Source organism: Daucus carota, chromosome 2 (genome assembly GCF_001625215.2).
Source record: "Daucus carota subsp. sativus chromosome 2, DH1 v3.0, whole genome shotgun sequence".
NCBI classification, from domain to species: Eukaryota; Viridiplantae; Streptophyta; class Magnoliopsida; order Apiales; family Apiaceae; genus Daucus; species Daucus carota.
This window is the reverse complement of record NC_030382.2, coordinates 14,028,624-14,056,174: the sequence shown is the minus strand read 5'-3', so window position 1 is coordinate 14,056,174 and position 27,551 is coordinate 14,028,624. Positions and strand designations below refer to the sequence as shown.

The 27,551-nt window shown below is 34.2% G+C and overlaps 2 protein-coding genes and 1 long non-coding RNA gene across 5 annotated transcripts; 1 reads left to right on the top strand and 2 right to left on the bottom strand.

Moving 5' to 3' along the window:
• Positions 1 to 806: 806 nt before the first annotated feature.
• Positions 807 to 15,639, bottom strand: LOC108207118 (long chain acyl-CoA synthetase 4-like). Its single transcript, XM_064086497.1, has 15 exons — positions 15,258 to 15,639; positions 13,725 to 13,788; positions 13,525 to 13,614; positions 13,289 to 13,345; positions 12,408 to 12,456; positions 11,366 to 11,442; positions 6,479 to 6,518; positions 6,307 to 6,401; positions 5,122 to 5,832; positions 4,697 to 4,814; positions 3,222 to 3,467; positions 2,987 to 3,126; positions 2,025 to 2,207; positions 1,766 to 1,885; positions 807 to 1,112 (listed from the first exon to the last, which is right to left on the bottom strand). Exons 1-9 carry the CDS (start codon positions 15,383 to 15,385, stop codon positions 5,551 to 5,553), a joined length of 882 nt encoding a protein of 293 aa, XP_063942567.1. The 5' UTR covers positions 15,386 to 15,639; the 3' UTR covers positions 807 to 1,112; positions 1,766 to 1,885; positions 2,025 to 2,207; positions 2,987 to 3,126; positions 3,222 to 3,467; positions 4,697 to 4,814; positions 5,122 to 5,550.
• On the bottom strand, positions 8,379 to 10,922 carry LOC135146786 (long chain acyl-CoA synthetase 4). Of its 3 annotated transcripts, none has more exons than XM_064086500.1 (5): positions 10,497 to 10,922; positions 9,012 to 9,075; positions 8,821 to 8,909; positions 8,545 to 8,638; positions 8,379 to 8,442 (listed from the first exon to the last, which is right to left on the bottom strand). In XM_064086500.1, the coding sequence occupies exons 1-4, from the start codon at positions 10,622 to 10,624 to the stop codon at positions 8,566 to 8,568; spliced, it is 354 nt and encodes a 117-aa protein (XP_063942570.1). In that variant the 5' UTR covers positions 10,625 to 10,922; the 3' UTR covers positions 8,379 to 8,442; positions 8,545 to 8,565. The 3 variants fall into 3 exon arrangements, with proteins under 3 accessions (XP_063942570.1, XP_063942569.1, XP_063942568.1); XM_064086499.1 differs by having other exon boundaries at positions 8,538 to 8,638; positions 10,497 to 10,921; XM_064086498.1 differs by having other exon boundaries at positions 8,379 to 8,638; positions 10,497 to 10,921.
• An 8,959-nt stretch (positions 15,640 to 24,598) lies between the features above and the next one.
• LOC108208069 (uncharacterized) lies at positions 24,599 to 26,581 on the top strand. Its single transcript, XR_001804263.2, has 4 exons — positions 24,599 to 24,901; positions 24,994 to 25,035; positions 25,569 to 25,652; positions 26,298 to 26,581. It is a non-coding gene; the product is annotated as an uncharacterized LOC108208069 (long non-coding RNA).
• The last annotated feature ends 970 nt before the right edge of the window (positions 26,582 to 27,551 follow it).

The window sequence follows — 27,551 nt, the reverse complement described above, 5'->3', positions numbered from 1 at the left end:
TATTGCAATACATACATAGAATCACAAAAAAACCAATGTATATACACATACATGCGAGGATATATATACACGCACCTTCCTTAACTTGAATCGTGTTCTTGAAGCTTGATTGGTATGTGATTGTAGTTCGTGTAGTTGTGAGAGGGTGAGAGGGTGATTGGTATGTAGCTGTGTTTTTGTGTTTGTGTTTGAATATGTAACCGTCCTGATCATATACGTGCGTCTGCGCGTTTTAAAACTGACTGCATTGTCCGCGCTTAAAAACCGCGGATGCACTCTGTTTCTATCTGCAATTTCCGCGGTAAATAACCGCGGATAGGCTATGTGTCCGCGTAAAAAAACGCGGATAGACACAGTGTCCGCGCTTAAAAACCGCGGATACTAAAAAATATTTTCTTTCGCCACAGCCGTTGGATCAATCCAACGGCTGTGGCACCATGTGTCAAATAAACGTTCCCTGACAACCACATGTCAGGGAACAGGACCCTTTTTTCAAACTCTAACCAAGAGGGCGAACTACTTTATCACCTCCAGAATAAAGACACCATCTGAATTTCTTACCATGTCAGTTTTTCATTCAACCAGATTGTAAAAGATCACCATGTAAGCCCTTTAAGCTGGACATTACTCAATAGGTGTAGAAGTAATTGATTATATAAATGTTGAAAACAAGAGCCATGCATCTCAAATGTTATGGAACATTTTGAGACAGATAAATGCATGACATAAGAATTATGCAAATGATTATAGAAGTTGTTAAAGTTCCAACTGAAAACATTAAATTTGCTACTATCTGCTACAAACTATTTAAAATCATCACCAGCAAACCATTTTGCATCTTACCCTGTAAAAAATAAATTTCAACTCACCACATGTTTACATCATGCAATCATGCAGGTACCTTAGCACCCACAACTCTTGAAAATATTAAAGTACCTCACATTGTTCTTATCAAGTAAAAGTACAACATTGAATTGTACAATTTCTGATTTAGTCTGATTACTGGACATAGAAGCGAAGGATCTGTACAGTCTGCAAGCAATAAAGGGATGTTAACACCGTGCCCCTGGGCAGAGAAATTACTTCTTCTTGTACATACTGTCAACGATATTCTGCAACGATAGAACCCATCTCATATTAGTCACAGTAAAAAGTTTATTAAAATCATTGAGGGACAAAATTCCAGATTGATATTCCGTAACTGTGCCAAAAAATTAAATGCAGAAATATCAAATCAAACTTGTATGCCATACAGCAACACTTAGCATAGTATATGCATAACCATAATTTGAACAAATATGTCTCTTGCATGGTTTGTGCCTGAGGATTATCTGCGGTAAGTATGTCAAAAGTAAGACCGGCTTTAATTTGTAACTTTGTATCATTCTATGCAATTAAAAAGTGAGATGGCTTTGGTTTGTATCATTTTAGGAAGTAATATTGGAGGAAATAAAGAATCAATACTTCAAAAGTTGAACAAGTAGTCTCAAGAAAGTGCCATTGTGGTCCAGTAGCAATGGACAGAAGCCGGTGCAAGTAAGATATTCTTGTGTACTGCACAGGCGCACATGCAGTCAGACTAATGTCTAAACAACAATTTTACAAATTCAAAAACAGACCATCATACTTGCACAGCACAATGTTTACTTGGACCACCAACTGTATGATGAATGAAAAATCCTAAATATAGGAATTTCTTCATTATTGCTTAAAATAGAAAATGAGCATATGTTCCAATTTTTTAGGAAAATAGACATAGAGTTACCTGATAATATTTAAGCATCTGCGGCCTTTTCTTCTTAAATGTAGGAGTGATCAGGTCGCGATCCATGTCAAATGGGACAGGGTCTAGGTGAACAGCCCTGATGATTTCAAATCCTTTCAACTGCCAAGAGAATAAAGATTGGAAATGATGAATATTTATGTTCCTCTATGATTTTTCAAGTAGCCAAACAACAAAACAAACTACTGAATGGAACAAATAACAGTAACTGGTGAATCACTCAAGAAGATATAAGGCAAACCTTTTTCTCTTTTCCAATCTTTGATAGCTCTCCAAGTATATATTGTTTCACCTTCTCATTTTAACAAAGGGAATGAAAATCCCCAGCTAGACCATTTTCATTAGACCAACTCCCAATTGCTTGCATATTCAGGTTCACTACAGCAACAAGGTAAGACTCGAAGCTATTCCCATATACCCATATCTGAATCAAAACAAGAGTTACTCTCAATGTCAAGCACAATTTGATATGTAATGTGAGCAGATCTCTTTGCTTTTTATAGCCATACTACTCGAGTACTCGTATACAAGAAGGGAAAGTACTTCTGTATACGTAAAACAGAAACAAACATTACATATACCTCTACATATTCCTAAAAAGTACAATCCAAATCAACATCTGATCAACTCATGTCACAATCCCCAAGGATGCAGCTGTAATCAACTAAAGTTCAAAGGGGTGATACAAGTACACTGCAATCCTCATAGGGCGGTCCAAAGGCTTAAAGGTCAATCTTCGGAATTCTTTTCTTTTACAGTAATATTCAAAAGACATGCAAAATTGACAATCCAGAAAAATAGATTTAGAGTTTCAATCCTTTTGCTAATGGCAGTCCAGAGGTCCTCAAGTCAACAGAAGGAACAAAGGGATACTCATTGATTTTCCAGAGGTCCTCAAGTCAACAGAAGGAACAAAGGGATACTAATTAATTTTCTCTCCTTGAATAAAAATTAAGACTAGAAGACACGCCAATTATCATAGTATGTGTGCATCTCCATTCTACATCATATCATTTTTCAGACAAGATTCCCTTTTCCTAAACTACCCTCACTATTCAATGACAACATCTATAAAATAATTGAAATAGATAACATATAGTAGAAAATACTCTTCATTAAACATAAATTAAAGCCTAGCAGACCTAATCACATGCTCCTTGTAAAGAAATGAAGAGAATACTGGAGTTAGAATAAAAGACATACCAAGTCAATGGCAGCAACAAGACCATATATATTCTCAAAATTTTCTACTGCCACATATTCTCCTTGTGCAAGCTTGAATATGTTCTTCTTGCGGTCAACTATTTCCATAGCTCCATTTGGTTGCCACTCACCAATATCCCCTGTACCAGAATATTGTAAGCATCTGCATTGATGGGAATGTAAATGCATTGCTGTAGGGATCCCAATATTGAGTTCAGAGAGAAATATGCCACACCTGTATGGAACCATCCATCAACCAAGACCTCTTTTGTGAGGTCTTCTCATTTGTAATATCCTGAATATAAAGTCTCCCCTCTTATGCATATTTCTCCACGTGGAGTGCTTGAAAGAGCATCATAACCCATTTCTGGCACAGATTCTAGACGTGCGTCCACATTAGGTACTGGGAGGCCTACTGTACCCAGCATAGTCTGCTCATTTGGTATTGACACAAATGACCCTGCGCATGTTTCTGTGAGGCCTGCAGCACAGTTAGAGAGGAACAGGATTGTCAAACAGGATACACGTCCCTTCATTTCCTTTTCAACATAGTATGGGATACACACTCTTTAAAATATTGTTCATCATTGATACAACTACAATATACTTGGAAATTCCATAAACAAGATCCATATATTCAATTTAATCCTTGCAAATGCATATCGCCAGGGGATAGGTAAAGACTCGGCCGCTCGGTTGATTATCCTCAGTAGAGGAGGAAAATTATATAAACAAGAGTACCACACAGTGCCAACTGCCAATACATGTAGGAAGCAGAACATTTTATGAAATGGTTATTATATGATGGCAGCTCCAAGTTTGGCAATTATAAAATGACAGAGGTGATACACTTAAGTAGCAAACCCTTTGGTAGAACAGGCAAGCTAACAGAATAACAAAATTTTTAAGTTAAACAAAAATATTCTGATTACAAGAAAAAACTCTTTAATTTTCAGAGTTACTTGAACAGCAAGCAGTAGACACATATAGATATACGAACCACTACACTGAGAAAAATTATGGGTTAATTATATCCCCAACATTTTGCAAGGTCTTAGAGTTCATACAAAACTACTACAATACATATAATGATATCCACACCTCTGCAACAAAGCAAACTTTAGCAATTATACAATGTCTTGCACAGGTTTTAACATGTCTTCTCACCTTTGAAGACGATAGAAAGGGATTCATTTGAAAAACACAAAACTGAGAATCATATTATAAGATATACTTACAAATTAATGACAAGATATTTACAAGCAAAACACGATTCTAACTATTTAAATTTTAATACCACAATAATTTAACCGTGTAATGATTGACAGGCCCGTGTCAGAAAAATTTATAGTTGTAACAATATTTCATAAAGTTATTCCATTAATTAGTTAAGAATTAAGCTATTCTTAATTCCTTACCAGGCCATATATGTTTACTAACAAAACTTTTCAACATGGGAACTTAGCCCCATACATAATTTCTTACAAACAGAATACGGTGGCGAAAAAGTCCGTATTACAGAGCTGCTTGATAGGAAATAAAGAGGTACAAGTCAGACATATCAGTTGATGCCGACTCGTGATTTACCATGCTTTGTGACGGCAAAAGTGCTTTTAACTAAAGTATATAAACTTTGGAACCCTATTAAGAGAAACACAATGAGGAAGACACGACAATGAAGAAAACTTAATGACCAGAAATATCACATACCATATCCCTGAAGAACATGGGAGCACGTCACCACTTTCAGGTAAGATTCTACATGATTTTCCAGAGGAGCTGCCCCAGATAAAATGAGCCTTACTTTACCTCCCAAGCCTTGCTTAACCTGACAGAGGAAGTTGGCGAGTCATTGCTCTATATATGATAATTAAAACAAGAGATTTTGAAGTATCTCTGCCTTATCAAATACATATTTATCAAAAAGGGGAGCCGCTTCTTCATGTTTATGCCCATTATTCATGCCAAGTAATTTGCTGCAGAGTTTAATAATCAAATGGAATTACATAATGAATTAGAAAAAGGAGCGTGCATCAGTTCATCAGTTCATCAAGCAACATTATAAATCAATAACAGCAACTGAAAACTGGATTTAGTCATTAGTTAATCCAAATAGATTTTGGAATTGAACTTACAATGAGTACGCAGCATTAAACAAGATATTCTTTAAGAAACCGCCTGAAGATATCTTCTGTGTCAAACCTACAATTGTACATATTAGTTACCAACTATTACTATAATTCATAACTATCAGTACAAATACTCCATCCGTCCCACAATACAAGTCTCTTTTGGAAGAAATTTTTGTCCCATAATACTTGTCTACTTTTAGTTTCCAATACAAATATATTAGCAATATTCCAAAATTACCCTTCTTGAAAGTTGTATAACAATTAATGAGGGTTGAGTAAGTGTCGACATTTATGTATTTATTAAGGGTACAAGTGAGAAAATATTATCCAATTAATGCTTTCTTAATATGCGTAATTTTTTCAAAAGAGACTTGTATTGTGAGACAACTGTAGCAGAATCTGAAACTACAAATTTACTTCCCTTCTAATGCACTATAGTTGGTTGTGGATCAGAATCAAATGGAGAGAATTCATGCCCAGTGAGTAATGAACAAGAGACACTACAGCAAAAAAGATGGTGCAGGTGTAGAACTGGTGGATACTTTCAGGTTCATTCACACCCTGTAGGAAGCGATTTACCGCAGCTACAATGGTAACAATGCTGTTGTTGGAAATTAAGACACCCTTAGGATCACCTGTAGTTCCACTTGTGTACATTATCGTACATATGTCACTCTTCTTTTTCACAGGAAGCTCATAACGTTTACCATCTCCCTGCACATAAAGGCAAAGGCTAATGCATAAAAACCATATGCATGTAAAAGGTCTGGTACTTAGATACCTCATATTACAGGTTAATATTTAGAACCATTAGTAACACCTCAACAGAAGTGGCAAGTGTGTGTGTGTGTGTGTGTGTGTGTGTGGTGTAGCCGTATAGGCTTGTACAAGTATCTGTTATTGTGTTGTTAAGACAATTTTACATATACCCAGTGTATTCGCTTACTGCCACGTACAAAAAGAATTTGTTTGGATTAAAAAAGAAAGAAATCAGCTCCTTGATTGACAACTTCTAAAACTTGCCATTAAACTAATTTCTTATGTATAGCAAGACAGGTGCATTAGATATTAAAAGAATTGTACTCGTGGAGACTTATTAACATGACTTTGATAAAGCGACCGAGAATCCTTTCAACTTAAACTTGACAAATGTGAACAATACCAGTTTGTGATTAAAGCATAACTTACCAACACTAAGAATTCATTCCAAGAATATATTGCTACACCCAGCTTCGCAGCTTCTTCCCGTTGTTCCGAAGTAACTTTTCCAAAGCTTACAATTGCTGCAACGGAAAAGCCAGATGATCAAATTATGATTACACATGCAACAAGGGGGTATCTTGAGTTATCTGTGACTTACTTTTCATGTACTCTGCTGTCTTAGGAAATGTTTTAAACACCTGCACAGACAAGTGTCAGTGAGGAGTCCATGTAAATCCCAATATGTGTAGGATTCTTTAGTGTATCACTGCTAGCAATAGCATCATATCATATTCTCATACAAAAGTATTGTAACATTTACATTTAGGAAATAAAATTGCCATGTGTGATCCTGTACAGTGTGTACAACATAAAAAACAGTAAGAAATCGGTATCTTAAAAGATCACTACAAGGTTTATTATAGTTTAACACAAATTACGAAAGGAAATGTTTACCTCAGTAATCTTTTTTTCTTCAGAAAGAACAATAGAAACCTCAGCATGGAAAATGAAAATTCCACAGCACTGGCACCTAGATCATGGTAACACATCATCAAACTACAAGAAATTAGGCTTAACACAAACCATCATGGTAAGAAGTAAGAACCTGATTTTTCTGCTGGAGATAACTTTATAAAGAAAACTCAGTTGTGCTAAAATAGATATAGCTCTTGCTCTAATTTATCATCAGAAAGTGATTCATGATGCTAAACTAACATGTCTCTAATGGTGCTATATCGCTATATCTTGTTCCAAATTTAACTTATTCTCCAAGTACCCCACTTTTTTAACTACAAATTTAATTTTTCAAGACAACTTTACACCAAGGACCCCACTATTTTCACTTTTTAGTGTGTTGGCAATTATAGCTCCATCTATCTTTTTGTTCTATATTTAGAACAAACTATAGCATTGTTCTATTTTAGCACAAGATATAGAACACCATTGGAGTGGTGATTTTTAGTTTTTGTTCTATAATCTAGCTATAAAACAAGATATAGCATGCCATTGGACTTGCTCTGATATGTTCTCTGAAAGCATTTGCCACAACTTCAAAGAAAAGCAGATATTAAATAAATTTAAATAGAAATATCCTCGACCCTTATTTTAATGTTAACACTTCTTTTCGGACCTTTAACTTGGAATATCTATCATTTTTTTACCAAAACACTTGTCCGTTTTACTTACCCTACTTTTTCCATTTTCTCAGGCTTACCCATCTTAGCACTCAACAACATTTCTGATTGGCAAACTATGCAGTAGGTGCAAAATCGAAGAGAGTTGACTTGATGGAACATTAGTAGATAATTAAATAATGAGTGGGTTTGTTTTTTTGCTTGCTCTTGATAAACATAACAACTGATGATTGTGAATAAGTACATACCTAAGTTGTCATACGAAGGAACACAGTATAACCCCTGAGCATTACAAGCCTGCATTTGTTTATCTGTCAAAGATTACAGAGCATATACTTCCTCGCAATAAATCACTCATGTTAACATATGAAAAGCAGAGGGAAACAATATCATATATTAATAGTAAACACAATATAAGTAACAGCCATTACTATCGATCAGTAGTAACAAACTGCTGATTAGAACATACAAGGTAATTAAGCATTGGATGGGCAGGAAGCAATAGGATAGCTAAATGCAGTGGGCCAATGGCTGTTAAAATTTTGAAGGGAACTCTAAGTTCGCTTTCATAAGCTAAACCCATGCATTCTAATATCTAAATTATGCCCTAGGTTTTTAAAATTTAAAATGATGCTTTTGAAACTTATATTTTATAAATTGTTTGCACCCTTATCTTTTTTTAGCTGTTTTCTACATGTGCTAAGGTGTTTTGTCCTAAACAAGGAGGTGCAATAAAAAATCTTCAGTAAAAGGCAAAGATCATTAACCATACTTAAAGGTTACTTGCATGGTAGGTATAGAATCTACGGGGCACTCTTATAGACAGTTGTTCAGCAAAAAATTATCACCAACCACCCTTGAAATTTAAGAACTAACAGAAATGATATATTAACAATTGAGAAGGGAATGGATGGTATACTAAAGTTTAGTGTTAAGAAGATCGGCTTCTTTAAGTATGCCATCTTGTATCAATGATCACAAATGGAAGCTGCCACAAAAAATTGGCTTTAAGGATAAGAATTTGGATATTGGTAAGGATATATATGTAAATTACTCATAATAGAAAGGTTTTTAAAGACGAACTGGTTACAATTTCTATGATAAAATCAATCTACAAGAACATATTCCTCCATGCTAATAATCCACCCCTCGGAATTGGCACCATATATACTGCATCTTCCTCCCTACAATCGGCAACATACATATTATAAGATAAATCAAGAAATGACACCACTAGGACACTGGCAGCACGTATAGAAAAAACGAAAAAGAAACAGTTCTTTGAAGGTGAATCAAGCTCATTTATTGAGCAATAAATTATGAAGGAGTACGAAAATAACATATCCATTGATCTGGATTACTTAACTGTTCAACACCACAACTGCGAATGGCATTCCCAACTTTCATCACCATGTCATACACTTGTTTGTATGTAAGCCACACATAATCTCCGTGCTTCACGAAAAACCAAATATAACTCAGCTTGACGAAACTTTATACAAAAAAATTAAGAAGGCTAACTTCTTTAGGAGCACATAGCTTAAAAATCAAATATACCTTCCCGTCCACAATCTCACGGTGACCAAGCATTGGATTATCAGGATACTTTTCCACCGACATGCTGTTACATCAACATACATTAAATCCATAAGTTATAGATATTATATCAGACCCCACTTAATAAAGTGAAACATAAACCTCTACACAATAATATGCAACAGCAAAAAATAACTAAAAAACTGCATTCTCTGCAGTGATGTAGAAATTTGGTACATATATAGAAGATATCTCAAATGCTACAAAAAATATTATCATAGAAGCAAACCAGTTCTCTGAAGATTATAATCAGCTAATATCAAGTACAATAAATTTCAATCAAGTTCAACTAGCATTAAACTATATATCAGCTCCACTACAAAAGCAAAGCATAATCCTATACATAATATGTCCAACTAAACAAAAAGCAAACGAAATTGTATTTACTCCGTGATAAGCAGTAATGTATTTAGACAGCATACATCTCCAATGCTGCTATACCATAAACTCATCATTCAATAACCGACAAGCACACTGGAGATTATAATAATATTAAGCATAACAACTAAAGTTCAACTGTATATCAACTGCACTTGCAAAGCAAAACGTAAACCTCTACATAATAAAATGTAAATTAGAGTATTAAACGCAACTGTATCCTCTTCAGTAATATAACAACAATATATATTCCAAAAGAACAGATAGCTCAAATGCTACAACAAAATAACTTTTTACCAGCACACAATTTTGCAAAGATCATAATCAGTATAAAAAGTAATATAAACTCCAAATCAAGTTCAACGACCAGAAATAGATAAGTATACTGAACTTTATCCTCTTTGGTTATATAACAATGATACATACATGCATACATATGTCTGTGTGTGTGTAGAGAGTGTGTATAGAGAGAGCACATCTCAAATGCTACAAAGATAATTTATCGTAACCGAAACATAATCCTCCACAGAAAGTCAAATCAATCCATTTGGGGCATTCTCTTAACATCTTAAGGTTTCAGATGGATTGGTTCTCGACATGGTATCAGAACTCTGGTTTGGCGGAGGTCTCAAGTTCGACTCTCCGTCACCCCTAATATTTTCACAATTTAATATGGACACAAAGTCATTAATTGGTTAGGCGGAGATCTCAAGTTCGACCCTCCGTCACCCCCCAATATTCTCACAATCTAAAATAGACACGTCATTAATTGCACCAAAGCCGAATAAAATAAACTCCGAATCAAGTACAACAGCCAGATATAGAAACCGAACTAAATTGCATAGGCACACAACACATGTCTCTAATGCTGCTTGAAAATCAGCTAGAATAAACTTCAAATCAAGCTCCGACTAGAAACGAAAATTAAACTCGATTATACAAACATCATATATCTCTCAAATGCTGCAGCAAATACATTTATGAAACTGAAACAACTAGATCTCTCAAATGCTGCAACAAATACATTTATGAAACTGAAACAACTGGGAGAGGAGAGAGAGAGAGTACCGAAAAATGTCCCAGCAGCTCTCCATTCCAGGAATATGAGGCTCGACGCCGAAGGTGCTCCGGTAAACCGGTCCCATCGCCGGCTTGCCCGGCTCAACTTCAACAATATATCTCTTGATATTGGCCATCGGATCGATGGTTCTCTGTTAGACCACTGTAGGGGTGTAATGCCGAGTCGAATACTGCCGGACTGCTCCGGCTCGAGCTCAATCGAAAAGTTCGGGGCTTGGATTCGAGTTCGACGGCCTTTCAATTTCAAATTCGAAATTCGGCTCGTAAACAGTTAGATAGGCTCGAGTTCGGCTAGAATCTAGTCACTAAATATTGACAAAAGCTCATGATCGGTTTGACTCGAGTTCGATTCAATTAAATATATGAATTATAAATAAAATATAAAATATATTTGTAAAAAAATATATTAATAAAAAAAAAATTAACAAATAGTAGAGGCTCGATAAAGCTCGCGAACCTTACGAGCCGAGTAATTTGAAACTCGAGCTCGGCTCGATAAAATATCCAAATAGTTCGAGGTTGAGCTCGGCTCGATTATTACCGAATCAAATTCAAATATTTTACGAGTCGAGTTCGAGTAGTTCAAGGATGATGGCCCCTGCTGCCATAAACAGATGCAAGTCAGTGAGGAGTCCATGTAAATCCAAATATGTGTAGGATTCTTTAGTGTATCATTGCTAGCAATAGCATCATATTATCATACAGAAGTATTGTAACATCAACATTTAGGAAATAAAATTGCCATGTGTGATACTGTACAGTGTGTACAACATAAAAAACAGTAAGAAATCGGTATCTTAAAAGATCACTACAAGGTTTATTATAGTTTAACAAAAGTTAAGAAAGGAAATGTTTACCTCAGTAATCTTTTTTTCTTCAGAAAAAACAATAGAAACCTCAGCATGGCAAATGACAAATTCCACAGCACTGGCACCTAGATCATGATAACACATCATCAAACTACAAGAAATTAAGCTTAACACAAACCATCGTAGTAAGAACCTGATTCTTCTGCTGGAGATAACTTTATAAAGAAAACTCCGTTTTATATTGGGGGGTGTTTACTTAGAGCCCCCTCTCACAATTGTTTGGTAGACCCTAAAAGCAACTTCTCAAACTTCTTAAACATTAGTGTTTATTAAGGAAAACACTTGTAAGAGCAAGTCCGATAGTTGTGCTAAAATAGATATAGCTATTGCTCTAACTTATCATCAAAAAGTGATAATTGATGCTAAACTAACATGTCTTTAATGGTGCTATATCTTGTTCCAAATTTAACTTATTCTTCAAGTACCCCACTCTTTTAACTACAAATTTAATTTTTCAAGACAACTTTACAGCAAGGACCCCACTATTTTCACTTTTTAGTGTGTTGGCAATTATAACCCCATCTATCTTTTGTTCTATATTTAGAACAAACTATAGCATTGTTCTATTTTAGCACAAGACATAAAACACCATTGGAGTGGTGATTTTTAGTTTTTTTTCTATAATATAGCTATAGAACAAAGATATAGCATGTCATTGGACTTGCTCTAATATGTTCTCTGAAAGCATTTTCCACAACTTCAAAGAAAAGCAGATATTGAACAAATTTAAATAGAAATATTTTCGACCCTTATTTTTATTTTAACACTTCTTTTTGGACCTTTAATTGGAATTTCTATCATTTTTTTACCAAAACACTTGTCAGTTTTACTTACCCTGCTTTTTCCATTTTCTCAGGCTTACCCATCTTAGCACTCAACAACATTTCTGATTGCAAAACTATGCAGTAGGTTCAGAATTGAAGAGAGTTAACTTGATGGAACATTAATAGATAATTACATAATGAGTGGGTTTGTTTTTTTGCTTGCTCTTGAAAAACATAACAACTGATAATTGTGAAAGGGTACATACCTAAGGTGTCATACAAAGGAACACAGTATAAACCCTGAGCATTACAAGCCTGCATTTGTTTATCTGTCAGAAAGATTACAGAGCATATACTTCCTAGGAATAAATCACTCATTTTAACATATGAAAAGGAGAGGGAAACAATATTATTATTAATAATAAACACTTATAAGTAACAGCCATTACTATCGATCGGTAGTAACAAACTGCTGATTAAAACATACAAGGTAATTAGGCATTGGATGGGCAGGAAGCAATAGGATAGCTGAATGCAATGGGCCAATGGCTGTTATAATTTTGGAGGGAACTCTAAGTTAGCTTGCATAAGCTAAACCCATGAATCCTAATCTCTAAGTTAAGCCCTAGGTTTTTAAACTTCAAAATGATGCTTTTGAAACTTATATTTTATAAAAATTGTGCACCCTTATCTTTTTTTAGCTGTTTTCTAGTTGTGCTAAGGTGTTTTGTCCTAAACAAGGAGGTGCAATGAAAAATCTTCAGTAAAAGGCAAAGATCATTAACCATACTTATTGGTTACTTGCATGGTATGTATAAGAATCTACGGGGCACTCTCATAGACAGTTGTTTAGCAAAAATTTATTACCAACCACCCTTGAAATTTAAGAACTAATATTATGATATACTATCAATTGAGAAGGGAATGGATGGTATACTAAAGTTTAGTGTTAACAAGATCGGCTTCTTTAAGTATGCCATCTTGTATCAATGATCACAAATGGAAGCTGCCACAAAAAATTGGCTTTAAGGATAAAAATTTAGATATTGGTAAGGATATATATGTAAATTACTCATAATAGAAAGGTTTTTTTAAAGACGAACTGGTTACAATTTCTATGATAAAATCAATCTACAAGAACATATACCTCCATGCTAATAATCCACCCCTCGGAATTGGCACCATATATACCGCATCTTCCTCCCTACAATCAGCATCATACATTTAATAAAATAAATGCAGAAATGACACCACTAGGACACTGGCAGCACGTATAGAAAAAACGAAAAAGAAACAGTTCTTTGAAGGTGAAGCAAGCTCATTTATTGAGCAATAAAATCTGGAGTACGAAAATAACATATTCATTGATCTGAGATCACTTACCTTTTCAACACCACAACTGCGAATGGCATTCCCAACTTTCATCACCATGTCATACACTTGTTTGTACGTAAGCCACACATAATCTCCATGCTTCACGAAAAACCAAATATAATTCAGATTGACGAAACTTTATACAAAAAATGAAAAAAATTAAGAAGGCCAACTTCTTTAGGAGCACATAGCTTAAAAAACAAATATACCTTCCCGTCCACAATCTCACGGTGACCAAGCATTGGATTATCAGGATACTTTTCCACCGACATGCTGTTACATCAACATGTATTAAATCCATAAGTTATAGATATTATATCAGACTCCACTCAATAAAGTGAAACATAAACCTCTACACAATAATATGCAACAGCAAAAAAATAACTAAACAACTGCATCCTCTGCAGTGATGTAGAGATATGATACATATATAGAAGATATCTGAAATGCTACAAAAAAATTATCATAGAAGAAAAACCAGCTCTCTGAAGATCATAATCAGCTAATATCAAGTGCAAGAAATTTCAATCAAGTTCAACTAGAATTCAACTATATATCAGCTCCACTTTATAAAAGCAAAGCATAATCCTATACATAGTATAGTCCAACTAAACAAAAAGTAAACGAAATTGTATTTACTCCGTGATAAGCAGTAATGTATTTAGACAGCATACATCTCCAATGCTGCTATACCAAAAACTCATCATTCAATAAACAGACAAGCACACCGGAGATTATGATCAGATAATATTAAGATAACAACTAAAGCTGAACTGTATGTCAACTGCACTTGCAAAGCAAAACATAACCCTCTACATAATAAAATGTAAATTAGAGTATTAAATGCAACTGTATCCTCTTCAGTGATATAACAACAATATATATTCTAAAAGAACAGATATCTCAAATGCTACAAAGAAATATTTTGTTACCAGTACACAATTTTGCAAAGATCATAATCAGTATAATAAGTAATTTAAACTCCAAATCAAGTTCAGCAACCAGAAATAGATAATTATACTGAACTTATCCTCTTAGGTTATATAACAATGATACATACATGCATACATGTGTGTGTGTAGAGAGAGCATATCTCAAAAGCTATAAAAAAAAAATTATTGTACGGAAACATAATCCTCCAAAGAAAGTCAAATCAATTATTATGACGTAATGTAAACTTTAAATCAAGTCCTGCATATTGAAATATAAGTGTACTGAATTGATTCCTCTTCCATAATAACAGATATCATGAATGATGCAACAAAAACTTATCCTACTAAGACGCAATTCCCCGCAGATCAAAAGCACTTAAACCGAAATAAAATAAACTCCGAATCAAGTACAACAGCTAGATAAAGAAACCAAACTAAATTGCATATGCACACAACACATGTCGCTAATGCTGCTTACAAATCAGCTTGAATAAACTTCAAATCAAGCTCCGACTAGAAACGAAAATTAAATTATACACACAACATATATCTCTCAAATGCTGCAACAAATACATATATGAAACTGAAACAACTTTTAGGAGATCACAATCACTTGAGACAAAGTACAATAGACATCATATCGAGTTCCCGAACTTAAAAATAAGAGAGATCTAGCGAGCGAGCAAGGGAGAGAGAGAGAGAGAGAGAGAGAGAGAGAGAGAGAGAGAGAGAGAGAGAGGTAGAGAGAGAGAGAGGGAGAGAGAGAGAGGGAGAGGGAGAGGGAGAGGGAGAGGGAGAGAGAGAGAGTACCGAAAAATGTCCCAGCAGCTCTCCATTCCAGGAATATGAGGCTCGACGCCGAAGGTGCTCCGGTAAACCGGTCCCATCGCCGGCTTGCCCGGCTCAACTTCAACAATATATCTCTTGATATTGGCCATCGGATCGATGGTTCTCTGTTAGACCACTGTAGGGGTGTAATGCCGAGTCGAATACTGCCGGACTGCTCCGGCTCGAGCTCAATCGAAAAGTTCGGGGCTTGGATTCGAGTTCGACGGCCTTTCAATTTCAAATTCGAAATTCGGCTCGTAAACAGTTAGATAGGCTCGAGTTCGGCTAGAATCTAGTCACTAAATATTGACAAAAGCTCATGATCGGTTTGACTCGAGTTCGATTCAATTAAATATATGAATTATAAATAAAATATAAAATATATTTGTAAAAAAATATATTAATAAAAAAAAATTAACAAATAGTAGAGGCTCGATAAAGCTCGCGAACCTTACGAGCCGAGTAATTTGAAACTCGAGCTCGGCTCGATAAAATATCCAAATAGTTCGAGGTTGAGCTCGGCTCGATTATTACCGAATCAAATTCAAATATTTTACGAGTCGAGTTCGAGTAGTTCAAGGATGATGGCCCCTGCTGCCATAAACAGATGCAAGTCGTCCAGCGTCTTACTCCCTCCGTTCCTTTTTATTAGTCGATTTGACTTTGTGCACGTAATTTGAGGTGTACAAAAAACATACTTTCATGTATTATTTTTTTAAATTTTCTTTTTCTGAATAAAAGTTTAACATCCATATTTTTATTCAGAAAAAATTTTTTTGAAAAATAATGCGTAGAAATACGTTTTTTTCGCATCAAAATACGTGCAAAAAGTTAAAGCGAATAATATAAAGGAACGGAGGGAGTATTATATACTCCCCTCGTCCCGCCAGATGATTGGTCCCACCACTTTCCAACATTTCCTTTCTTTTCACACTACATTTACTCCTTTTCACCATACTTTTACTTCACTATCTCCTTTTTATACATTAAAATTTAATGGGTCTCACCACTTCACCCACTTTTCTTTCCCCTTTCCATTACTTTATACATATTTTTTAACCTCTATCCCCAAATCAGAAGTAAAGAATTAGTTGGGACGGAGGGAGTAATAGAGTAAGAACACAACACTATGCTGCGTTACATGATTTTTTTTCCTTTGTTTTTCCTTTTAAAAATGATTTTGCTAACTCATAAAGTAATTGGAACGTAAATTAACCGTCCTTAATATTTTAGGGTTCATATTTGGGTTTTAGAATAATTAATTGGTTGGGACGGAGGGAGTAATAGAGTAAGAACACAACACTATGTTGCGTTGCATGTTTTTTTCCTTTGTTTTTTCCTTTTAAAAATGATTTTGCTAACTCATTAAGTAATAATTGGAACGTAAATTAACTGTCCTTAATATTTTAGAGTTCATATTTAGGTTTTAGAATAATTAATTTATACTTGAAACTAAATTGGCCGACGGTTAAGTTTTAGGATTAAGGGTTTAGGGCCTTTAGGCCCTAAAGCCGAGGAACCAGTCTCATAAAGTAATAATTGAAAGTAAATTAACGGTTGTTAATATTTTAGGGTTCACAAATTGGGTTTTAGAATAATTAATTTATACTTGTAATTAAATCGTCCCATGGTTAAGGTTTAGGGAAGGCCTAAACTCTCGACCTTAAACCTTAATTAATTCGAGACTTTAGGGCCGTGAGTCCTTAAAGCCGAGGAACCAATTTAATAAATAAAGTTAAAATTGGAATGTGAATTAACCGTCGTTAAAATTTTAGGGCTCATAGTTGAGTTTTAAAATGATTAATTTATTGATATTAAATTGGCAAGCGGTTAGGATTTAGGACCTTTAGGCCTTAAACCCTCGAGTCTAAATCCTGATTAATTCGAGCCTTCAGGACCGTGAGGACTGAGGCCCTAAAACCGAGGAACCATTCTAATAAATAATAATTGAAATGTAAATTAATGGTTGTTAATTTTTTTGAGATTCACAAATTGAGCTTTAAAATGATTAAATTTAGACTTAAAAATATTTTAACGAGACAACTGCTTTTATATGTTAGAAACCTGCGACTAAGTAACGTTCTTTATGTTGAATAAAAGTTTGTATAAGATCTTAACAAATTGAAAAAGCTCATCACTAAAAGCTCAACAAAATTCAAAGTGTGAAATTTTGAGAAAAGTTTTGAAAACGCTGAACGAAGTTTCGTTTCGGTGTAATTTAATGATAAATAAAGAGAAACGAAAGATGAAGCAACGTAACTAAAAACAAAAGGAGTAAATGGCACTTTATGCACTCGTAATTTACTCGTAAAAACAAAAGGAGTAAATATTTTTATTTTAATTTATAGAAATAATCTCTCTTATAATTAAATATTTTATATTATAAAAAAGGGTAAATTTTTGAAAGGTCATATAGCAAATGAAAATAATTAAATCAACGGAGAAGCAATTTCTTTTATGAATACGAACTGCAAAGTGGAGTGATAAAATTTGTTAAATATGTTGGAAAATATATTAAAATATTTTTTTTACTATGTTAACAGAATTTGAAATGAAAGAAAAGCCGATTGTAATGTTAAAATATTATTGCTACATGTCGTCCAAATATATGTGGATGTTATTTTTATTATTTATATCTTTTAATTATAAATATAATATGATTTTGTTAGAAATTAAGATTCTTATATAATATAATCTTTTTTTAAAATATTATATTTGATGTTTTATTTTTTTAATATTACTTATATAAATATTTTTATACTATTTGGAAACTGATATGATACAAGTAACTAAAATAGGATTCAGAAAAAAATGATAAAATTTAAAATAATAAGAAGAAAGAAGAAAATATATAGAATATAGATAAATAAAAATATATGTATATGTATAAAGAAGAAATAAATGAAAATATAAAAATGTAATCTGAATTACATAAGTAAGAACACGAGAAAATATATATACTCCCCTCCGTCTCTTTTTAGTTTTTAGTTGTTACAATTCTATTTTTATTGGTCAAATTGACTAATTTTTTACCAAAGATTATAAGTCACTCTTTTATTATTTTAAAAAACTGAAAATTACATCTCAAAGTAGATTGAAAATTATTTCCGATAATATTTTTTTTATTTTATCAAATAATAAAATAATAATAAATTTCAGTTAAACATTGGTAATTTAACCGGCCCAAAATATGATGGGATAACTAATAAGGGACGGATGCCTGAATGATTGAATGATAGAACTAAGAAATGAATACAGAAGTAACATATTAATGAGTGTCTTTTTTTTATAAAACAAATCAACTTCGATTCCTGAATAATCTACGTCATTTCTGTTTCTATTATAATAAAAAAAAACTGTGCAAAGGCTCCATTTTCTCATGCTCTCTACAGTTGATACATTAAAGAAATCAATAAAAAATGCGATGCATTGCATGTTAAATTTAATGCACGTGATTTAACTGAATTTTGGGAATCTTGAGGAGGTGTGCCCAATATAAATTATAATTGTCGTGATCCAGAAAAACGTACCCCGGTGTACGACGACGATGACGCCAATGATGATGATGATTCCGACTATTATGTCGACATCACTTAGGATTGAGAATATTAAAAACTTCGAACTTATGTCGTATTCTCATTTTAATCAAATGTAATTTAATTTTTAGTTACTAAGTTTTGCAACTCGGAATGCTAAGTAATATCTATTTATATATTAGTTAATCTTTGTTTTTAGTTTATCTTAACAATTAACATAAATAAAATATTTGAATTTATCAAAAAAAAACCCACATATTAAATATATTCATTAAAATAAAATAACAAAACAAAACCAAACTATCCGCCCTGGCCTTTGTCGGGTCAAACTTTAAAAACAAAATACACTAACTTGTTACACTAAAAAAACCACATATTTTGATTTTTTTATAAAATTTGCATATTTTATTTATTTAAATTTATTAATATATTACGTGTTTATAACATAAATTTATTTCGCAATAATATTAAAAATAACCAGTAAAGTTCGCCTGTGTATAGAGCGACCTATGCAGCAATAAAAACCAACTGGGGTCGGCCGGGACGACCCATGTGGTGGTCAAAAATCAATAGGCGTCACCCAACTTTTAATTAATTAGATTGGTTAATTTTGAAAAGTCGAAAAAAACCTGATTATTTTTGAAAATAACGAGTTCAGGTCATTTGGTAAGGGAGCATATAAAACAATACTCCCTCCGTATCTTTATTCTTTTCCTATTTCATATGTCGGGACTGTTCATAACATGAGATAAATTACTAATTTACGCATAATTTATAAGACCAAATATAGCCATGAGTGATCTTGTTGGATTCATATTTATGAGTACTTTAATACGGTGAAATTTTTATATTTAATACTTATACGAAATTAAAGATATTAATGATCAAAAGTGTGTGTTGGCAAACGTGATAAAGACAAACAGGAAAAGTAATAAGAGACGGAGGGAGTATCTAATACATGCATTAATGATAACACCTCTACGCAGAAGACAATGGAGGTATATATACGTATTTACATAGGGGCTGTTCACGAACCGAGCCGAGCCGAGTTTTGACCGAACTGAGCCGAGCTTTAATTTTTTTTCTGACGAGCCGAGTCGGGCCGAGCTTTTTTATCGAACAAAAATTGTGTTCAAGCTCGGCTCGTTAACTAACGAGCCGAACACGAGCTTGTTCGAGAACAAATACAAGCCGAGCCGAGTCGAATCGAGTCGAGCCGAGCCAGAAAAAAAATAAGGACAAACCGCTAGTTGACTCTTAAAATAGCTAACCAAATAATTTTAATTTTTTTTAAACTTTGTTTATATCACTAAAATGTACTCCCTCCGTCCCACCCAATTCTTTACATTGGGTTTGGGCACGGAGGTTAAGAAATATGTATAAAGTAGTAGAAAAGGGAAGAAAAAGTGGGTGAAGTGGTGGGACCCACTGATTTTTAATATATAAAAAAGAGATAGTGGAGTAAAAGTAGTGTGAAAAGGAAGAAAAAGTGAGAAAGTAGTGGGACCCATTAACTATTTTAGGAAAGTTTTGTAATGTAAAGAAATGGGTGGGACGGCCAAATAAGGAAACTGTAAAGAATCTGGTGGGACGGAGGGAGTATATATGTTAACATCCATACGGTTGGATCGGTAAGAAATATTTTTAAAAATATTGAAACACTAAATTAGGATTAAACACTAGTTAGCGGTACTAGTTAACCTTCTACTTGACTGTTAAAATAGCAAACCATATAAAATTATTATTTTCCGAAATTTTGGTTACATCACTAAAATATATATATATATATATATATATATATATATATATATATATATATATATATATATTAACTATATGTTGAATTCTGAGTTCAATAACATATATAAATTATAAAAAAAACCCCGAAAATATTACATTTTTTCGAGCTTTAACGAGCCGAGCTCGAGCCGAGCGAGCTCGAGTCGAGCTCGAGCCGAACATACTAAAAGCTCGAGCTCGTTTACTTAACGAACAATTTTTTGTGTTCAAGCTCGAGCTCGTTAACTTAACGATCCGAGTCGAACGAGCTCTTAATGAGCCGAGCTCGATCTTGTTCGCGAACAGCTCGGTTCGTTAAACCACCCTATATTTACAGTTACCACAAAGTAAATCATCACTGCATTTAGCGATCTTTTCTTTCTATATACTCCTTCCATTTCAAACATTAAAAGGGATTTATCATTTTCACATGTTTATTTTTCTTTTTATTTTAGTACACTTCAATGATTGTATACCTCCAAAATAACTAAGTGCACATTTTTTAAAAATCAACTTTCATGGGATAATATAAAATCTCAAAAGAGCATTAATATTTGCTACTATAACTGGTCAACTTTAAAAAGAGAAATTCAAAATTAAATTTTAAAAAGTTACATTGAAAAAAGAGTAGGACACATATTATCGGAATTTTTTTTTGACAAACAAGACTAAAACTAACAATTTGAAACGGAGGGAGTACTTTCTTAATAAGTTTTTATATTTTTTCTATTCTGGTTCAATTGTATTTTACTTTAAAAATTTGACCTATGAACGAGTCAAGCATCATGCTGTATTCTACTAACTTACGAGCAAGTGTGATGTTGAAATTTTAATTTGTATACATGATTAAAGTGACCAAATGCGTCCAACCAAAAAGATAAGAGCAAAATTCCTTCTGGAAAAGGAGAGATTTGTAAAAGAAATAATGGGATAAATTCAAAAATGTGTAAACAAGAATGAAAAATAACACATAAAATAGTTATTCGTATAAACTATGTCCATAATATTAGTTTTATGAGTCAAAAATAATTAAAATTTTATCAATGAAATTATGATTTTGTTGGTGAAATAAATGTGACTGCGACTTAGTAGTTCAGTTATTTTGGTTTACGAATGTGTTAATGATTTTCTTATAAATATATGTATAGTTGAGAAGCAAAAATTCGACTCGAGATCTTTTACAGATTTATTTTAAACATTATTCCTGATTTTTAGATCCGTTTAAAAAATTCAAGAATATATGAGTTAGATATGTATTATAATGCGAATCTATTTATAACATGCTCCGGGTGTGTTATTGTTATATAATGAAAATATAGATAAAATAACTTTTTTTTTTGATAAGCAGGCAATTATATTAGAATCTCGGAAATTCTTACACGGATGACACAATATAAGGCCACCCCAAAAAGGCATGACGCCAACCTAAAGAAAGGTATTGTAAGAGGCTCCGGGAGAACCATTATAAAACACCAGCCTAGACTTAAGCTAAAAAACTAATAAGAGATCAAAAGTAGAGCAACTTGACTGGGGGAGGGGATCAAATACTGGCGGCCCTACGGCCTCTCTTTTTTGCAGCTGGGACTCCCTCACCACCCACTGCAACCTTGACATCTTTGACAACCTGGGAAGAGGGGCTCTGAAAACCCATTTCTGATAACACTTGATCAGTAGACATGAGGTGAGTTGCAGAGGAAGAGGCCGGCTGAAGCATGGATTCTATCAATTCCAGAGTGCCAAGACATGCATGGTGAAGCACATCTTTTGCATACACCTCATTCCCCACTAGAGACTCCAGGTCCAGGGCCTTTTCACGAAAAATATGGGAGAACACTGATCGACAGGGCGCCTGAGTCGAGAATTGCACAGGCCTTATCAGACAAAGATCCATCTTCGAAGAAAGCATAGTTTGGATAGTGTTTGTCTTTTCCTTTGCTTGCAGGCAATGGGACGGGAGGAGTGATGGACCATGTGGGAGACACAGCAGCAGTGTTAAGTAAGGGAGAAAACATGCCAGCGTTCACACCTTTAACAGGAACCAAACCAACCACCATAGCATCCTTGAACACTATCCACTCGTTGCGCTTCAAAAAGTTGCACGGCGGGTCACCATCTATAACTTCCCCGAGACCCATCAGAGGCATGATCACAACATCAGGGGTGATGATAACTCGGCCCATGTCTCGATCAAGATAAAATTGAGGATTACCAAGAGTTGTGTCACCAGATATTGGAGAAGCCCATATTCGGCGGCATTAGAATTCATATGCTCCGGAATCCACGAGATCTTCCGAGAGTTTGTTTCCTGAGAGTGGTTGTTAGCTTGAGAGGGATTGTTAGCATAATGTTGGATTTATAATCTCAAACATGTTAGTTATTAGTTGCATTTGTTTTATTATTGTCTAGTTTGATGTTCTGCTGGAACATGTGTGTCACCAGCTTAGCATGCAGTTTAGTAGTCGTATTTCTAGGAGTTGAATAAACCTGTTAGTAGTGGATCAGTTAGGCTATAGGATAGTTGGAGTCGTGTCCTACTTTGTAGGAGTAGTTACATTACCTTTTCTTTACATTCTGATGTACTGGAGTTTTCTGATTAAGAAGAAAAATGTCTTTTGCAGGCATATGAGTTTTGCTTTCTCTGTTTACATACATAAAGTTATCATATACATTTATACGATAACATCACATGGATGGAGTTAAAGAGATGAAAGGCTTCAAGGAGATCATCTGGAATGACAAACAGCTCCTGGTTACTGATCAGCTCGAAAATCCCCATATGGGAGGTTTCAATGTGAGTGAGTTCCAGTTGTTTTTCTTTAGCGAAAACACACACAGCTTGGATGCCTGCCATAATGGCCTGCTCTACAGTCATGTTGTTGAGAGGCCCCTGCATTCCCCATAGTTTTTTGCCATTAGAACCCTTATTATCGACCCTATTGCGACAATGTTGCCTGTCTCTGAAGGCACTTCAGAAATTTCACAATGGACGTTGATTTTAATATAGTTCTCATCAGGAATGTCCCAGATGAACTGCATGATCACTCAGAGATAAAATAACTAAATGGATATAGATCGATCGTCGTAGTATTTTATGTAAGCCGATATATATTCAGATCCATTAGACATCGTTCGGTTTAATTTATTTAATTTTAAACAAATTAACTTACAAAAAGGTTGCTTATAGTCAACAATTATGCAATGTCTTAAATTTCAAGTATAAATAAAGTTTCCTGCTTTCGCTGCGGGAGCAGCTCAAGCAGTCCACAGCCAGTCGACGAGTTCGGGACTAGGACCCCGTGCCCAGCCTTCAGAGCTAATCGTTTTCCTGAATCTATGAATCCATTTTGCCGACTTCCCTTACCTACATTGTTCTGTCGACCAGAGGCTGTTCACCTTGGAGACCTGATGTGGTGATAAATACACTACGCCATATATGATCTATCGCAATGGTATGAACGCGAGTGTTGCAAAATTATGTTGCAATAGAGACACTGATCCATATCTACCGCAACGATAACCATTCATGTCAATTATATGTTGCAATAGCAAACATTATGTGTTGCAGCTTGTAATATACTTGTAAAAGTGTTAGCTTAAAGTATTATAATATTATTTTAACATTAAATAATAATTTAAATTATTTTAACAATATTTTAAAGTGATATGCAAATTAAATAAATAAGATACGCGATGATATGCAAATTTTATTCATAATAATTAAAAAAATTAAAATAGGAATTTTAAAAGTAATTAATTTTTTTAAAAGCAATGAAAAGTAAAAATAATTAAATTCCCCTTGTTTTGATATCAGAACTGATATATAAGTTTCAAAAATAAAAATATAGATATACGAATTATAAGTAGTAATAAATACATATAATGAATTTTGTTCCTAAAATAATTACATGAATTTTATTTGTTAAAATAATAAAGTATAGGTGCAGACGTGCAGTACATTATTTGACTTTATTGAACTGGGCAAATATCGAGCTCAAAGCGGGTAAAAATTAGGCTTACAGCCGCCCAAATTTTCAGCCAAGTTTGAAATTTTCACACATACACTATACACGCTCGAGTCTCCTTGAATACCCTCAACACTCACTACACTCTCTCCCTCGCTCAACTCTCTCTCCCTTCTCTACTCTCTCTCTCTTGTTAATCTCTCTGAAGCTAATCTCTCTCTGGCCACCATTTTCACTCAATCTCGCCATCACTTTTAATTAACTTGGATTTGCATTTATAGTTGGAGCACAGTTGATTTGTGGGTCGAGGTTCCAATTCTTCAATTAGGGTTTTGGCTTTTCAATCAGGGTTTTGGTTCTTCATTAAACTTCAATTAGGGTTCAATTACTTACATATAATCTCTTAAACTTCATCTGATATCTCTTTCTCTTTGATTTCAGGTGTTCTTAGTTTGGGTTTGCACTCCAAGACTTTATTATAAGGTATTTTTGAATTTAGGGCTTCATGTTATGAGTTTATTTGCATTTAGTGTTCTTTGTTTTTATGTTTATTTGGTTTATTATCTTTATCTAGTTTATTTCCTTTGATTTTTTGTTTTTTTTTTCATTTGTTTTGTGAAATTGCAATACTCTGTTTTTGTGTTAATTTTTTTGTTGCTTAAAAGTGTTCAACAACAATATTCTTCTTAATTATAAAAGATCTATCACGAGGAAGAGGTCCCTGTTTTGTATAATATCTTGTATGTCTTTTCTTTTCTGTATATTATTAAGCTACCTTGGGGCATCCTTTTTCTAGACCAGATTTCGTGCGCAATCTTTAGTAAAGAGCAAATATTCCGATTCTTTTGCATTTGTCTCAATGTCAGTGCTTTGCATATATGGATATATTTTACATGAAAATGGTGCTTTTGTTGTTGGCCTGCTTAATGTTCAAGACATGTAGTCAACTCAGTTTAGTGTGACAATAAGACTTTCTCATTTCATTATGATTCTCACATATTTTATGCTCGTCACAGTACAACACAGTTTTGTATTTGGTGTGAGTGAGCAGTAAAGAATTCTATGGAAGATGCTAGTGACTACCGGTGGTATATAACCAGGTAAAAATAATGCTCAGTTGATAATCCTTATAAGGGAGGCTCTTACTATTTCTTCCTCTTTAACATTGAGTTGTTTTAATGTACATACTAGCTGGTTGCTCAAGTGTTCTATCATTATAATGTATACATTGGATACAATATTTGTTCAATGAGGTATCTAACTAGCTTGCTGATGGCCGGGGACTATAGATTTATTCATTGCTAATTGGTTATATTCGTTGTACCTGTTATGCCTCAATCATAATGGCATAGTGACAATAAAAGGAAAACGAATTATAAATATTTCACATAGCATGCTCTAGTTATCTACAACTATTGTTTTGGACTTCTGGTTTGGCATTTATAATAAGTTGGCATATGTCTTTGAATTCATATAGTTTGTAGCATGACCTAATTGGCACAAGTCATCCTCTGCCATGTCTTATATCTTTAGTTAGTAAGAATTAATATTTCCCATGTTTCAGCCACTATACAAATATTGATCATGGACGAAGTTCTTACCCTGTTTAGTATTAATTTCATTATCTGCTGCAACTTTATTGTGTTATCTGTGCACTGCCCAACTAAGTACACATAATTTGAGTTTAAAATAAAGCATGCTTCTTTACTGGAGCTCAGCTTAGTAGTTGCATTGTATTGTTGCAGGAGAAGCTTAAGCCGTTAATGGATCAACTTAACAAAGTCAAAGACTTGACTGTTCCAGAATTTGGAAATTTCCGAACTTGAGAAGTGCGAGCAAATGCAAGAATATGTTTATATATAATAGTGTAGTGTAGTGGGATGTTTGGTTGGATTCGTTTAATACTTTGATTTGGTTGGATTTGTTAGGTAGTTTTGTTTGGTTGGATTTGTTATAAACTTTGATTTGTATGAAAGAATAGTTTAATGTTTCAGTGGATATAGTGAAATATTGCAAAGTTGTTAATTTAGTCTTGCATTAGCACATATATGTTGTAGTAGCTAATATATATATGTTTCAATTTATAACAAAAAATGTTGCAAACATGCAACTGAAAAACAGGTGTCCAAACATAGGACCCACATGTGTGACCCACGTGTGGGTCCCACTTTTTTTGAAATCAGGAGGTCTAACGTAACATAATATATTTGTTGCTATAGGGTAGTCAGATGTTGCAATATCACGTCTATTGTAACATAAAAAGCCGTGTTGCAGTAGGTTACCCAAATGTTGCAATAGAAGCCTAGGGCAACATGAAAAAATGCAACTTAAATTTTATGTTGCAATAGCCCTTTTTCGGGCTATGGCAACATATTTTGGGGTTATGGCATCATTTTTTTGATGTTGTCATAGGCCATATATGGCGTAGTGATACGACCGGACGTGGAAGGCACTCGGTCTTCCGGATTTTCAAGGACCGCGAGGGACGCATCGGACATCGCGCGACGTGCGATGCTTTACTAGCCGCTGGACCCTACCTCCGATTAAGCCATTTCAAGAGTGGGCAAGCTGTTAAACATAAAAGATAACTCTTCCGGAGGCCCACGCTGATGTCTCCCTCGCCAAAATCGAACCCTAATTATCCGTTACCCATCACCATCGTAGTAAGCCACTATGCTACCATCAAAAGTTGATGGGACAGAAATTTAAATGATGTGTCGCCGGCAAAAGGGTCGTGCGATCCGTCGAGTTATATATCATGAATCATCGAAGCGACAGGCATAGCCTGTGTCGACCTTTTATATACTAAATGCATCCCTTCCAGAAGTCGGGGTTTGTTGCACATATTAGCTCAAGAATTACTACAGTTATCCGCATAGCAAATAGAAAAAAACAAACTATAACTGATTTAGTAAGCACATATGCATATATATGGACTTATTCCACTACAAACTCACTTGGAACTAGGTATTAAAAACCAGTGATTGGGGCATTTATAT